Source organism: Arvicola amphibius, chromosome 7 (genome assembly GCF_903992535.2).
Source record: "Arvicola amphibius chromosome 7, mArvAmp1.2, whole genome shotgun sequence".
Taxonomy (NCBI): Eukaryota; Metazoa; Chordata; class Mammalia; order Rodentia; family Cricetidae; genus Arvicola; species Arvicola amphibius.
In genome coordinates this window covers 1647666-1663209 of record NC_052053.1, presented here as the reverse complement: position 1 = coordinate 1663209, position 15544 = coordinate 1647666, and the positions used below count along the sequence as shown (strand labels likewise).

Genomic DNA, 15544 nt, shown 5'->3' with positions numbered 1-15544 from the left:
CCTCACCCTAGGACTCTTCCCCAGTCTCCGTCACACGCAGGCTGACAGTGAAACTTCCTTCTCACTCTCTACTGTCCTGTGAAAACACAGGCTTCTGTGGGATGCCAGGTCTGACCTCTATGCTTCCAGGGGTCTTTCTACGTGCTAGCCTCTACTCCCATAGACTCCTTTCCCTCCTCCACCAGACCAGGCTCTTTCCCTCCACAGAGCTGGGTTCTCTCTGCCTTGGGACTTCTTCCTTCTGCTCATCTGGCTGCTCCAACCCATCCTTCAGAACCTGGGTTGGTTGTGGCATTTCCAGAAAACTCCCCTCGGGTTCCGAATGAAGCCAAGTGCCTTGACGGTGGCAGCGCTTCTGGTGTAGTGCATATTTCGGACACCGTTCGCACTTTGCATTTGTCTGTGGGGATCACTGGGTGAATAGCCACTTCTTGCCACATTCACGTGGGTGTGATGTGGACAGGATAAAGACCCTGTCTGCTCCTGTCCACGGCTCTACCCTCAGTGCATGATGCCTGGCACGGAGAGATACTTGATGCCCTTTTGCTAAATTAATCACAATGGATTCATGGAGTCACATGGTGTCTGGGCCCCTATAAACAGCTTGGGCCAGGGGGCTGGGCTGCCGAGCGTGCTGATGTAACTGTAAGGCATGGGTCCACGGGGAGCTGTCAGGCTGGCAGATGGATGGGGTTGCATATCAAGACGCCAAAGAGCCTCTCTCCTGCTCCCCTGAGCAGGCTGGACTCCAGCCCCCAGCACTGGAGAAGTCAATCTGATCCTGATGAGGGGCAGCCAAGGGCAGTGCAGGGCTGAGGGGGCTAGGCTAGTCCAGGAGACGGCTGTCTCTGCCGTCCATCAATGCCCTGCCTGGAGCCAGGAGAGCCGGGCCAGGTTAGGAATGTGCTGAAACAGCTTTTGTACTCATTTGGACCAATACAGCATCCTGTGACTATCAACAATTAAGGCGCTGAATACATATGTGATCACAGAAGGCTTCAGGACTAACTCTGAGGCTGAGGATGTAGTTCAGTTGGTGGAGTGCTGACCCAATAGGTACAAAGCCTTGGGTTCAACCCTCCACACTTGTAATTTAAGGTCATCTTCACCTATGTAGTAAATTTAAGGACAGTCTGGAATATATGAGACCGTGTCAGAAAAAAACAACAAAAACAAAAAATAAAAAACAAAAAAACAAAACAAAACCAGGCAACCAAAAAGGAACCAATTTCGAACCAAACTTTGGAGACAGGGATACGGAACATTTCTCTACATCTTTCACAAAACAATATAGGAAAGGAGTTTTAAGGCTACTTAATCCTACTCCATAGCTTGAATTCTTTCTCATTCCTCACAAGGCTATATAGCCCTGTTATATATGGGAATACCAAGGTCTACTGGCTTTCATCAAATCCATAAAGCAGAAAACACTTCAAAAGAAAAGCCACACCTGCCCGTCTCTCCACACATCCAACCTCTCCACATTGCTCCAGCCTTTCAGCTCCAGCCCACAGGCACACAAGATGTATTCTTTGATTTGCCTGAATTAACTCATGACCTAGTCAGTGGCTTTCTGTCTTTCATAGCCAGACTCATTGTCTCAAGGAACAGCAAGCGACCACAGACCCGAAAGACAGGAAAGAAAACCCTTGAGGTTTCTGCCTGCGTTTCCTGGTGCCGACCAGGGTGTAGTACTGACCGCAAGAAGGACAAACCTGTGTTTTCCTCCCAGCCATTGTTTGCTCGAGCCCCTTTGTGTGTGTGTGTGCGTGTGTGTGCGTGTGTGTGCGTGTGTACATGTGTGTGTGCGCGTGTATCTTGCTGACCTTTGAGCAACCCCTAGCATGAGTCTTACTGCAGAGAGTCAGGTAGAGGGGAGATTTTATGCTTTTTAACAATGGATATCATTTCTTCATTCTTGAGGGAAGAGCCCCACACTAAGTCAGGAAAGGTACCTTCCTCTTTAGCAAACTCTTTCTGTGAATTTATCTGTGCCTGCACCTCTCTCTACCGTGAGGGGCACTTTCCTCCTTTGTCCTGCTCTCCAAGAACAAGGGGTTCTTGCCTTTTTTAACCTCTCACCACCTAGTCCATGGTAGGGAGGAATCCCCAACTCTATATGAAGCCCAGAGCTCTCCTTTCCTCTCCAGCCGGTTCTTTTCCCACACAACATCAGCCCATTTCCCTGGTCCCAGTGCCGCCTCCCTGTGCTCCTGTATCTGAGACTTCAAAGACTAAGGGGAACAGAAAAGTGTGTGGAGGGCTCTGCCCCCTCACCCCCCCCTTTTTTTTTTAGTTTGGGAAAAACCGTGTGGGTCCTTAAATGCCTAGGGAATGCACCTATCCTTGGAGCGTGTGTCTAGACTGATTTTCCAGCCCTGGAACAATTACTGGGTAAAACAATCCACCTGAAGATGGGACTGGATGGGAGTGGCAGAGGCCAATCCTAAGGAGAAGCTCTGGAAGCTGCAGAGCAGTCTTGGGAGGCATGGAAGGACATCAGGTAGCCTGCCTGTCCCGGGACCTGAAGGACCATGGACTCACCCCACAAAATAGGAGATGATCAGCAGCTGGACGGCTCGGTTGATGATCCCGATGGTCCAGCTCTTCACAACCACCGACTTGGTAGTCTCGTAGGTGAAGAAGTCTGATATACAGTTCATATTGAGAGAGTGTTCACAGTCACTCAGAAGATGGCAGCCCAAGGAGACGACCTCAGGACAGGGAGACCAAGGCCTGGAGTGGGTCGCTTAGTGGGACTTGAGGAATGGATCCTGTAAGCCAGGCAACTGTAGTCAGTGCGGTCCCTCTCCTCTTGACACTCTGGCGGCTGCCAACCGTCTAGGGCCAGGGCGGACCACCTTTTTATTCGTCTCCTTCGCTCCACTCCCCTGTGATGTCACAGCAGGGGTGGGGTCTCCAATCCCGGGCTCCAGATTGCCTGGGATGCAGCTGGCTAGGGCCCTCTGGGACTCGGGTTTTATCTGCACTCTGTCTACTGTTTCCATTCTGTTCTCTTATGCGGTGTCTCCACCACACAGCTCACCAGCTCCTCCGTATTCTCCAAAGCCCCTTGTAAGGGTCCATACCTGAGTGAGCCTGCCTGAGCCAAGGACTCCCCTGCTGCGTGTCTGCCGATCTTGGGTCTCCTGGGAGGAAGAGTCACATATCCCCTCCTTTCTGCCCCCGAGAATCTCATTATGTTCCTGAACTGGTCTCAACCTTGTTTATGTCTCACACTCCCTCTGCCCCAGTCTCCAGAGTGTTGTGATAACAGGTCTGTACCACTGCAAAGCAGAAAGTCACTTAATTTCCAACTCCACTTGGCAGGGGTGGTTGAAACTCTTCTGGCTGTACAGAAATTGCCAAATTTCCATTTTTTTTTTGCCCCCAGGTTATTCGGATCCTTTGTTAGGGTACGTGGTCCTGAAAGCTTGGGGCTGTTTTAGCCATCTTCCAGTTTCCTCAAATCCTGGAACTATGTTGCGTTAACAACAGGTTCTCATTATATGTCTTAAACCCAGTTTGAATTAGCTAAATAGTGCTAGCGATAGTAGTATTTAATCCTGAGGTTAAAGGCACAAGTTCTAGAAGCCAAGAATGCATTTTGAATGTCTCATGTCCCAGGACCGAGTTAGCAAGTTGGAGCAGTGATTGTCGGGAAAACCGCGAGTTTAAATATCCTGTCTTTATTCAGGACACGTTCTTGCAATTCCTCTAAAGGTTAGACCCTCATGGTTATGATGAAAGGCTGATGTTAAGGATTCTGAGTTCTAGGATTCTTTTGTAGGCCTCACTTTTCTCATCTGTAAAATGGGGAAGGATGAGAGAAACTCAAGCATCTCTTTCAGACCCGGCTTCAAATTTTGCAAGATGCACCCTGGTGCTATGTGAGGCCGTCCGGGTTCTGCCAACTCAGGCTGATGTGGTTTCAAGTAAGTTCTAGCTCAAAGGTAAATCTGACACCAGCACTTGAACTTAATGTGGCCATCTGCCAGGCTCTTCTGGAGAACTCACAAATTAGGGATATGGATGGGATGGTGTTGGGGGTGGAAGGTGAACTCATCTCAGAGAGGATCTGATGCACTTGCCAGGGTACAGCGGGAAAGCGAGCCGAGTCACCGACTCCCGCATTCCCTTTGTAGCTAGTGGGGGCATCATACCTGGCCACAGCTCTGCATTTTTCTGGTTCAACAGACTCCTTCCCAGACTATTTTTCAGGAGGGAGGGACGTGAACTATTCCAACGCACGAACAAACCTGAAAGCCTGGTAAAACTGCATAACTTTTCCTCGGAATCTACGCTTTGCAGAGTGGCTTGTAACTTTCTAAGCGGAGCTCCCATCTCCTAGCTAAGAATCGCTTTGATTGCAGAAGGGGAAGGGGGACTGACGCTCTAGGCGCCGTCCCGTTGGTCGGCGAGGCGGGCGTCCTTCTAGCCACGTCTTCCTCTCTATGGTCGGTGCGCGACTTCCGGTGGCGGGACGCGGGACCGCGCACGCGGGAAAAAGCTTCCCCGGCGTCCCCCTCCCCCGCGTCCCTGCCTCCTCCCCCGTGTCCCCTGCGCCCACCGCCCGGGCGGTACCGTCGCGAGGCTGCAGCTCCAAGAGGTGGGTGGTCGCGATCCCGGGGTCCCGGGTGTGCACGGGTCCCGCTCCCCCGCGGGATGCTCGAGATGGGTCGTTCCGCGTTCAAATTCGCCGGCAGTGGGCGAATCCATGTTCCAAGGAGGGGGAGCAGCATGGGTCCAGAGGGTCCAGGGGTGGTGGGATCGCTGGGATCTGGACGCTGCCCCCTGGGCACAGCGGAGGTGCCCTCTCCGGGCTGGTCGCGGGGTTCCGCCGATTGTTGCCGTGCCTGTCGGTGGAACGTCCCGAGAGGGTGTCGGTGGGGTGTGAGTTCCACGACAGGCCTGGTTCTGCACCTAGGGTCCTGGGCCTTGGCCCCGGGAACGCTGTAAAGTCCCTAGACAGTGGAGAATTTGAGACTATCCAATCCAGGCACAGCTCCCCATGGGTGTGCGGAGTAAGGTGGCGCCTTTACTTGTTTATCAATCTCCTTCCCGAATTCAGATTCCCACTCTGCTGAACATCTTCACGTCTACCCAGGAATTGGGGCCCAGCTCCCAGAAAAGGATTTGTCTTCTCTGGTGCAGCCTAGGGCTCTGTGCTCACGCCACCACGGGCAGGTGACTATGGCAGAGACACTGGAGTTCAACGACATCTTCCAGGAGGTGAAAGGGTCCATGGTGAGAATTGCTTGGGCTTTTATTAAAGGCAGAAGTTGGGAAGAGTTTGTGTCTGTAAGCAAAAGCTTAACTCTTGACTACTGTTTTGGAAATAGTGTATCGGGTGTTTCCTCAAGCAGAACAGCAGCAAAGTCTTAAGAGTTGTGATCTTGAGTTTGAAGAGATTGCATGTGCCATTCTGTCTTGAACCTCTGTGTTAAGAACCAGGAAACTGGGTCCCATACATGGCTCTGGGTGCCATGGTCAAGCTTGTAGTCTCGATTCGATGTCTCTTCTGTCTTTTGACTTGATCTCACTTGTTGCTTTTCCGTTGATAATCTGTTCAGCCTGCGACACCACACGGGTAAGGGGTCAAGTCGACCTGCTACACACTGCACCCTGTTCTGAATCCGGCTTTGTATTTTGGGCAGAACGATGGGAGGCTCCGATTGAGCCGCCAGGGTATCATCTTTAAGAACAGCAAGACCGGTAAAGTGGACAATATCCAGGCCGGGGAGTTGACAGAAGGCATCTGGCGCCGGGTAGCACTGGGCCATGGACTTAAATTGCTCACAAAGAATGGCCACGTCTACAAGTATGACGGCTTTCGAGAATCGGTGAGAGATCTTGTTGCCGGGACCCTCTCTTTTTTTTTTTCTTTTGGTTTTTTCGAGACAGGGTTTCTCTGTGGCTTTGGAGCCTGTCCTGGAACTAGCTCTTGTAGACCAGGCTGGTCTCGAACTCACAGAGATCCGCCTGCCTCTGCCTCCTGAGTGCTGGGATTAAAGGCGTGCGCCACCACCGCCCGGCTGACCCTCTCCTTTTTTAAAAAACTGTCCTGTCTTGTTTTTTTAGTCTTCTAGAGGCAGTTGGTATTCTGATAATCATGTCATTGCTCGTATGGGCTCCTCAGAGCAGGGCTGCTGAAGACTATTGAACAAAAAACTAGTGTGAATTTCCTTGTGCCTGGACTCTGGGTTTATCTAACATCTTAATGTAAACAGTGGTTTCACTTGCTGCTTCTGTCCTGGTTCATAATCTTGAGTCTAGAGCTTGGTGCTCTAAGAATTTGTTTTTCCATTTTGGGTTGCTTGGTTTTAATACCCACTTTCATCAGAAGAGCACCTACACAGTTTAAACACTCAGCCAGGTGATTCCTACATCTGGGAATGGAAGTTCCTTTACTTCTCTCCTAGCCTGGGATTTTTTTTGGGGGGGGAGTAGTAAAAGATATTTTTATCTTTTTAAAAAATTAGTTATTTTGCTGGGCAGTGTTGGTACATGCCTTTAATCCCAGCACTGTGGAGGCAGAGGCAGGTGGATTGAGGCCAGCCTGGTTGAGAGCGAATTTCAGGACAGCTAGGGCTAAACAGATAAATCCTGTCTTGAAAAAACCAAAACAAACAAAAACACCAAAGCTAATTTTTGTGTATATGAGGCTTTGCTAGCATGTATGCCTGTGCACCATACACATGCCTTGTGCCCTCAAAGCTAAGAAGAAGGCATTAGGTCATCTGGAATTGGAGTTACAAATAGTTGTGTACAAGCCACTGCCCTGTGGGTGCTGGGAATCGAACCTAAGTCTTTTTGCAAGAACAAGTACTCTTGACCACTGAGCCATCATGTCTCTAGCAGTGTTTTAAGCAGCTGGGCGGTGGTAGCATTTGCCTTTAATCCCAGCTCTCCAGGCTGATCTACAGGGTGAGTCCAGGACAGTCAGGGCTGTTAGACAGATAAACCCTGTCTCTGAGAGTGTGGCTGAGGGCATCTGGTCCCAGAAACAGCCTCACGTAACAAAGTAAAATTTGTTTTACAACAGTCTCTGAGTTGATGTGCTAAATTTCTGTGCACAGTTTTAGCTGTGGTTTCTGATAAAGAATACATTGCTGAACCTTTTCTGAAGTATAGATCTCAGGACTTTTAAGTTGTGTTAAGGTCCAGAGGGTTTACTGGGATTTCACTTTCTCCTTACAATTTACAGGAGTTTGAGAAACTCTCTGATTTCTTCAAAACTCACTATCGCCTTGAGCTAATGGAGAAGGATCTGTGCGTGAAGGGCTGGAACTGGGGGACGGTGAAGTTCGGTGGTGAGTGAGGAAGCTTGAGGTTTGGGGGGAAGGTGGGGTGAGGGCTTCGGATGGTACCTTGCTTAACTCTTTGCCCTAATTCCTAATCCCAGTTTGTGTGTCTAGCTTGTATTTATTTACCTAGCATGTCTAGTATAGCAGGCACTGTGCCTGCTTGCGGTACGGCGTGAACAAAGTTCCTCTGGTCCTCTGTCCTCACGGAGCCCAGAGCTGGTGGAGATGCTTCTGCAGACTCCCAGGGAGCAGTTTGCGGCTTGAATAACCCTTTCCTCACAGGACAGCTGCTGTCTTTTGACATTGGTGATCAGCCCGTCTTTGAGATTCCCCTAAGCAATGTGTCCCAGTGTACAACAGGCAAGAATGAGGTGACCCTGGAATTCCACCAGAATGATGATGCCGAAGTATCTCTCATGGAGGTGCGCTTCTATGTCCCTCCCACCCAGGAAGATGGTGTGGACCCTGTAGAGGTGAGGCTTTTGCTTGTTGGTCCGCTGGGTATTGCTGAGTAGGATTCGGCTGGCTGGCCTGGGAGTAGAGGCTGTTTGATTACCTGTGTGTGTTTGCAGGCCTTCGCCCAGAATGTTCTGTCAAAGGCAGATGTGATCCAGGCCACTGGAGATGCCATCTGCATCTTCCGGGAGCTGCAGTGTTTGACACCTCGTGGCCGTTATGATATCCGGATCTACCCTACCTTTCTACACCTACATGGCAAGACCTTTGACTACAAGATCCCCTATACTACAGTGCTCCGCCTCTTCCTGCTGCCCCACAAGGATCAGAGGCAGATGTTCTTTGTGGTGAGCAAAACTTCTGGGGTGCCTGGTTTTTGCCTAAGTTTAGTAGGTAGAGGTCACTAGAGTTCTGTATTGTTTAGTTTTCTGGGTCTCAACAGCCATGCCTACTGTCCTTACCAGATCAGCCTGGATCCCCCCATCAAGCAGGGCCAAACCCGTTACCACTTCCTGATCCTCCTCTTCTCCAAGGATGAGGACATCTCGTTGACTCTCAACATGAACGAGTAAGCAGCTCACTGAACTTGTTTCTGTGGCTGTCCAAGCAGAAAGCTGGCCTGCCTCAGGATCTCGTCTGCTTTGTTGACAGGGAAGAAGTGGAGAAGCGCTTTGAGGGGCGGCTCACCAAGAACATGTCAGGGTCCCTCTACGAGATGGTCAGCCGGGTCATGAAAGCACTTGTAAATCGGAAAATCACAGTCCCAGGCAACTTCCAGGGGTAAGAATGGGGGTGGAAGTCCTGACCTGCTGAGGATGGGGTGGGTGGGAAATGTCCGGCACCTTAGTAATGAAACCTTTCCTGTGATGGGCACCCTCTAGTAGAAGCCCGGGTGCACTTCTGGTAATTGCCAGCACCTCTGTCAAAGCAGTGTAGTGGGAGTGACTTCTGAGGGCCTGGGTGTTATGTTGTCATTGCTGTGGTCAGTGCTGACCGGCTCCTTCATCCTCCATCAGGCACTCAGGAGCCCAGTGTATCACCTGCTCCTACAAGGCCAGCTCAGGACTCCTGTACCCGCTGGAGCGGGGCTTCATATATGTGCACAAGCCCCCTGTGCACATTCGCTTTGATGAGATCTCTTTTGTCAACTTTGCCCGGGGCACCACAACCACTCGCTCCTTCGACTTTGAAATTGAGACCAAGCAGGGCACTCAGTACACCTTCAGCAGCATTGAGAGGTAAGAGCTGTCTCCCATTTCCTTCTGCTGTCCTGATCCTGACCCCACCTCTACTGCGAAGCTCAGACTAGCCTTGGGTCCTCTCTGGGCCCATGATTGGGCTTTTCTAGCTAATTTGAATTTTCTTCAGGTTTTCTGAGATCTGGTCTTTCAAGTATTCAGACTCTAGAAATGTATTCATCATTTTTTTTTTTTCTGTCCTTAGAAAAGTTTTTTTTTTTTTTTTTTAAACATTATGAAAGCTGTGTGTGTTGGTTAGCTCATTCTCCTCTTTTCCCATGGTGGAAATATTATCTCTTCCTTTCCTGGAATGAGCTTCATGCCCAGGAACACAGCAGCTAATGTTTATTGAGTACTCAGCTGTGAGTGAAACATTTTACAAACATCTTCGTGTTTAATCCTCATTACAGCCCTGCAAAGGGCGAAACACAGACCAGTAAAAAAGATGGAAACCTCCCTTCCCACAATGCCCTGCTGTGGGTCTATTGGTGACTACCTAGGCCTATGCCTCTTCTGTCCCATAACTCTTTAGGGTGTGTCTAAAGGGTGGTGTGGTCGTGAGCTCCACCTCCACCCAGCCCGTTGGTATCAGAACATTAGTCTACCTAAGTTGGTTCTAACCATCTGGTAACGACGTTTGTCTCGCCTCGCAGGGAGGAGTATGGAAAGCTGTTCGATTTTGTCAATGCCAAAAAGCTCAACATCAAAAACAGAGGACTCAAAGAGGTATCTGTGGGCAGGACGCACCTCTCTCCTGCTCTTTCTGTAGAGGAGAAAGGAGCAGAGATTTGGTGGCCTCTTTTTCACTCTTTCTTCTCTTCTTACCCTTATAGAAAAAAGAGGTGCGTGTGGCTCCTTCCCCTTCCTGAGCAGGTTCTCTCTGCATGGCCTTAGATCAGTCTGTGCAGCCTCTTAGGAGCCCTTGTGGGGCCAGGAAAGGGAGGGGCTTGGATAAACTCAGTTTAGTAGGCCCTGCATGTTGGTTGGCTGTGTGGACATTCCTGCTCAGGGGCTCCCGGGAGCTGCTGCTCTGGTTTCACAGGTGTGGGGAAAGGCTTTGTGGCGTGCGCAGGAGTTCCGGCTCAAATATGATGGCTGACTCTCCTCTCTTCCCCGGCTAGGGCATGAACCCAAGCTACGACGACTATGCCGACTCGGATGAAGAGCAGCATGACGCCTACTTGGAGAGGATGAAGGAGGAGGGCAAGACCCGGGAGGAGAACGCCAATGACAGCAGCGAAGACTCAGGGGAAGAAACCGGTGGGCTAGCCGCCATGCCGGGGCCTGGCGCAATCAGCTTCTACGCTGTGGCCTAGGCTGGGTGTCTGGGTGCGGGCTGGGACTCCACTGGAGTAGAAGGTGATGCCGTCTGTGTTCTTCCTTAGATGAGTCCTTCAACCCTGGTGAAGAGGAAGACGACGTGGCAGAGGAGTGAGTTTTGATTGGACCTCACTGGAATGAGATTATGGCCTATAAATTTAAGGGTTTCTGAGTATTTATCATGTCCCTGTCTTAGCCAGTGTTCCGAGATGGAAAAGTGACCTCCCGTGAAGTGAGACATGAAAGTATTTGTCAAGGTGTCAAGGAATTTATTAGTGCATAGCATGCTTTAAAACCAGAGGCATGGAAGGATGGGGAGGAGAGCCAGAGCTTCTGCATGCGGGGCGCCCTCACCTGCAAGTGACCATACAGCAGTCATGTGTGCCTGTGTGCTGTGCCAGCCAAGACTCCCGGGACTCGAACTGGCTCCACAGGGCTGGGTTGTTGTCTTGGTTCATGTAACTGGAGAGTGCAGGGATGCAGTTAACCTTAGGTCCCACTGCATCTGCCTGCTCAGAAGCTGTGGGGAGTCTTTCTTGCTTCTGACTGTACTATTCTTAGGACGCTTGCTCCACGTCCCTCAGAAGGTCTAGGTAGGCTGAACGTGGTTAGCGTCACAGCCAGAAGCCCCTCTTGGTGAACAGCACAGTGAACAGTATTGTCTCTGCTCAACTGCCTTTCGGAACTTGAGATAATTAACATGTTCAGGGCTCTAATGGGTCAGCGCCACCCTCAGACCCTGCAGTTGGAATGAGTCCCCCTCCTTGCAAAAAACAAACAAACAAGTAAATAAATAAATGGGACTATTGATTCGGAAAGATTGGGCAGTGAAATCAAAATCCAACTGAATGCCCTTCAGAAGCCCACTGGTTTGCTGGCAAGGGTTGAGGCACAGATGCCAATGAACCTCCGGAGCCTGTCTGCAGGAGGCAGGTATCTGCAGCCGCGTGCGCAGAGGAAATGCGGTTTATTGGACAGGAGAGTCAAGCACGGGCACTGGCTGCAGTTGAAGCTTGGTTTCCCCTCCTCAGGGCTGTCTCTTTCTCAGAAAAGGTTGTGGTGTAAACGGAGGTGGTGTAAACCAAAGGGGGAGGTGCAGTAGACTATGCATGCTGCAGGCCCACAGGAGACCGTGACCTGACGGGCAGAGGTGGGCCAGAACCCACCTGGGTTGGAGCAGAGGAGCCCACTGAGGCGTTTGTTCTTCATTGATTGAGCCAACAAGTAACCCTTTGTGGTACTGGGTCTGGAGAAGGACTGTGAGGCCATCTTCATGACAGGCAGGAAGCTGGGGTGGCAGTGAGTGGTGCAGACTGTCCTGGGACTTACTCCCTTGGCCCTTTCTGGGCAGATGTCTGGATTCCTTTTACTTCTGGCCGGGTGGCGGTGGCGCACGCCTTTATTCCTAGCACTTAGAGACAGTCCACTCCCATTGGGCCCTGTCTGTGAGTTTGCGGCCAGCCTGTTCTACAGACCCAGTTCTAGGATAGCCAGGGCTATACAGAGAGACCCTGTCTTGAAGCAAAGCAAAAGATCTGTATCCTGCTGTCCTGTCCTGAGTCTAAGCTTTACTCTGGCAGGTTTGACAGCAACGCCTCTGCCAGCTCCTCCAGTAATGAGGGTGACAGTGACCGAGAAGAGAAGAAGCGGAAACAGCTCAAAAGGGCCAAGATGGCCAAGGATCGCAAGAGCCGCAAGAAGTCTTCAGAGGTATAGACTAGCTCTAGGTTGTGAGAGAATGTGAGTGTATGTGTGAGAGTGTATGTGAGTGTGTGTGAGTGTATGTGTGTGTGAGAGTGTATGTGTGAGTGTGTGTGTGTGTGTGTGTGTGTGTGTGTGTATGTATGAGTATGTCTCCATTTTCTATTTCCTTCCTCCTGTCCACTCCCACAGGCCCTGTTGGTTGTGCTGCCTTTGTAGGCGAGCGTGGCTTTGGCAGATGACTTCTAGGCTTTCTCTTGGTCCTGAGATACTCTGTTTCTAGAAGATCTGGGCTTTTTGTTTGTCTAGTTTTAATATTTTCTGATAATCTTGTACGCACATTTGCTGTACTGCGATTTTATTCATACCCCATTCCCTCTGTTCCCCGCCGTTAACTCCTTAACTAGTCCGCTTTTACTTTCATGTCTCGCCTCTGCCTTGCGTCTGGTGAGTTTAGTTAGACTTGCTTGGATAGCACAGGTGAGACCTTACCAGTGCTGCGCTGCTGAGGAAAAGGACTTGTCTTCTAGCAACTGCACGCTGGCTGCATGTAGCTTCTAAGGAGGGGTGAGCCTTGTGGGTGCCTCGCCCGTGTATGATAGATCAGGGCCCAGTCTTGTGTGGGCCTGGGACAAGGACCCATAGCTGCTGACAGTCACAACAGCCATGCCGTGTCTGGGTGGCAGAGTCCATAGCTCTTGCCCTCTTGCCCACCCCTTAGCTATATGCCCTGGCCCTCGGTGATACAGATGTTCCATTTATCACTAAGCACCCATTCACTGGTTCTCAGCACAGTCTGAGTTAGGAGCCATCCTGCCTCTCCAGGGATTCTTGGGGAAGGAAGAAGTTGTCTGTCTTGCCCTTAGAGCTGTTTCTCTGTCACCAGTGCTAACCAGTTCTTCCTGCATCTCCTCGCTCCCCAGATGGTTTCCATGGGGAAGCTTGGGGTAACTGTGGTGTGAATGGCCGATGGCATTTGGGTTCTTTCTCTCATAGGGGAAGAAGGGTAAAGATCCAAATGCCCCTAAGAGACCTATGTCTGCATACATGTTGTGGCTTAATGCCAGCCGGGAGAAGATCAAGTCAGACCATCCTGGCATCAGCATCACTGATCTTTCCAAGAAGGCAGGCGAGATCTGGAAGGGGATGTCCAAAGAGAAGAAGGAGGCGAGTAGCCGTGGGTGGGAGGGGCTGTGGGGTGCAGGGCGCGTGCCCGTGGAACAGCTGTGGGTCCAAATTTGCTTGCCTCGGTCTGAAGGACTGACTGTCTGTGACAGGAGTGGGACCGCAAGGCTGAGGACGCCAGGAGGGAGTATGAGAAAGCCATGAAGGAGTATGAAGGGGGAAGAGGAGAATCTTCTAAAAGGTGCGTGTTGGGGACAAAATGGCCCCAGTAACTGCTTTTCCCAGGTTAGAACTGAGAATTGTACATGTTTTTGACGGCAATTGACTTGCCATTGCCAAGTATGGGTGATGTATGGGGTTAGGGCATAAATAAGACCTATTTGTCTAGATAGTTTTATCTTCAAATAAATAATGGGAGAGTTGAATAAAAAGTATTTTTGTGAAGCTTAATTCAAAATCCACATGACCTTTTAAACAAAATAAAAGTGTCAGGTGAGTTTTGTATGAGTTGCTTCAGGCTGTGGCCCTGGTTCTTCTGGGGTACTCAGGGATGATCCTTTCCTTTGTGCACTCTGGTGAGACCAGTGTGGCCAGTACTGGGAGGAGTCCTCCTTCAAGCCGGGACAGTACGGGGAGGCCAATGGCCTGACTTGTTTCACATATCCCTAATCAGGGACAAGTCTAAGAAGAAAAAGAAAGTAAAAGCAAAGATGGAGAAGAAGTCCACGCCCTCCAGAGGCTCGTCCAAGTCTTCCTCCAGGCAGCTGAGCGAGAGCTTTAAAAGCAGAGAGTTTGTGTCCAGTGACGAGAGCTCCTCGGGAGAGAACAAGAGCAAGAAGAAGAGGCGGCGGAGCGAGGTGCGGCCGGAACGTGGGGAGCAGGGGCACGTGAGAGGGGTGGGGTTGGTCTACAAGAGGAACGAGTTAAGAGTGGACAGGTGATTTCTGAAGTTCCGATGAGTGCCGGAGCCATGGGAGGAACTGGGCATTAGGGACCTTTACCAAAACTGGCTGGGAAGGTAGCTGGGGCATTACTTCTTTACCTAAGAGACTTGGTTTTCCAGGACTCTGAGGAAGAGGAACTAGCCAGTACTCCACCGAGCTCAGAGGACTCTGCCTCGGGATCTGATGAGTAGAGGATCCGTCCTTGCCCTGTTGCGTCTCCAGGCTTCCTACTCATCCCACAGTCCTTGGATGCTGTGCCATCTGAGCAACTGCCCTTGATGGCTTCCACCTCTCTGAGGCATCGAGGGGAATGTCTAACCCCTGCTGCTGTGCAGGGATGGCTCCTTGTGATCTGGGGACAGACTGGGAAGGAGTGTGTTCTGTCTGCTACAGTGCATTGAAGGATCCAAGTCCTCCGCTCACCTTCCCGACTGTGGGGAAGAAGCTGCTTCCTGCCTTGTTCAAGTGGCTGCAGCTGTAGCAGGGGTCGTGCGAAGTCAGGCCTGGAGCTCCTAATTGGGGCCTATTTCTACTTTTATTTTGTATTTCTGGTCTGAAGTCAATTTAATAAACGGAACTGACTTTGGAAATGATGTCCTTATGTCTCCTTTCCCACTTTGCACGTGGTGTTTACCTTTATATCCCGACTGGGCAGGGCTGTGCTGCCCAGCCGGGAAGCAAGTCTCTAGGTACATCCTGTCCCTGCCCGCTGGACAAGCGTTGGTTTTCACCCTGTCTGGGTGGAGTGAAGAAATGAGTTCTGATCTGATTAGGAAGCCTCTCATAGCTCCACTCCATTAGCCGGCTCGGGGGTGGAGGGGTGGGGAGGATACTGAGCGCAATCCTTAATCACTTTACCAGTCAAGGGTCTTACAAGGCTTGAGATAATAGAATGAGGATCGACTTTCCTTTCTAGTGCAGAGAGTGGAAACCCGAGTCAGGAGGATGAGTTGTGTGAAGTTAGGGGCGAGAAGAAGGGAGGGCTACAAAAGTCTGTTTGAGAACTGTATCTCCTTTAGATCAAGAGATCTTAAACACCTAACATGAGGGGAAAAGCTACCCCACTTCACACTGTGTCCCTCAATCTGAATTTATCCACGTGGGGTGGCCACGTCGCTTGCGATCCCAGGAAGGCTCAGGTGTAACAGGAAGCCTCTTCAGTCCGCCAACGGTTCCCTTCGTGCTGCCCGCGCTCTATGGTGCTGTAATCAGCGTAGGCTTAGGGAAAGCAGTCCAGGGCGGTTTCCTCTCTAGGCCGTCATCTCGGTGGCACTGGGGTAAAATTGCGTCAGTTTCGCCCAAGTCTGAATCGGGACCGGCCCCTCATTTACAAGGTCATGAATAATTATGTGCGAGCTGTGCTTGTTTGCGTACGGTGCGCCGGACTCTGCCTCAGCTCCGGCTAACCACTCCCGGATCCCTCTATGAATATTCATGAGTGGCCTGAAGGCGT

General features: G+C 50.8%; 2 protein-coding genes across 4 annotated transcripts in view; one reads left to right on the top strand and one right to left on the bottom strand.

The window, feature by feature from the left end:
* P2rx3 (purinergic receptor P2X 3) overlaps positions 1-4403 on the bottom strand; it is a 36644-nt gene extending 32241 nt beyond the window's left edge. The window contains exons 1-2 of one of the 3 annotated variants that reach the window (XM_038337347.1): positions 4164-4403; positions 2545-2774 (exon numbers count right to left, since the gene is read on the bottom strand). In XM_038337347.1, the coding sequence (XP_038193275.1) occupies positions 2545-2663 (119 nt within the window). In that variant the 5' untranslated portion in view covers positions 2664-2774; positions 4164-4403. Of the gene's footprint in view, positions 1-2544 lie in introns of all 3 variants that reach the window. The other 2 variants (XM_038337348.1, XM_038337346.1) reach the window with 2 other exon arrangements.
* A 50-nt stretch (positions 4404-4453) lies between these two features.
* On the top strand, positions 4454-14681 carry Ssrp1 (structure specific recognition protein 1). Its single transcript, XM_038337345.2, has 17 exons — positions 4454-4609; positions 5072-5247; positions 5658-5843; positions 7208-7313; positions 7590-7780; positions 7880-8110; positions 8228-8331; positions 8415-8543; positions 8780-9001; positions 9655-9727; positions 10123-10261; positions 10387-10432; positions 11902-12031; positions 13019-13189; positions 13300-13388; positions 13821-14004; positions 14211-14681. The coding sequence occupies exons 2-17, from the start codon at positions 5194-5196 to the stop codon at positions 14280-14282; spliced, it is 2127 nt and encodes a 708-aa protein (XP_038193273.1). The 5' UTR covers positions 4454-4609; positions 5072-5193; the 3' UTR covers positions 14283-14681.
* The last annotated feature ends 863 nt before the right edge of the window (positions 14682-15544 follow it).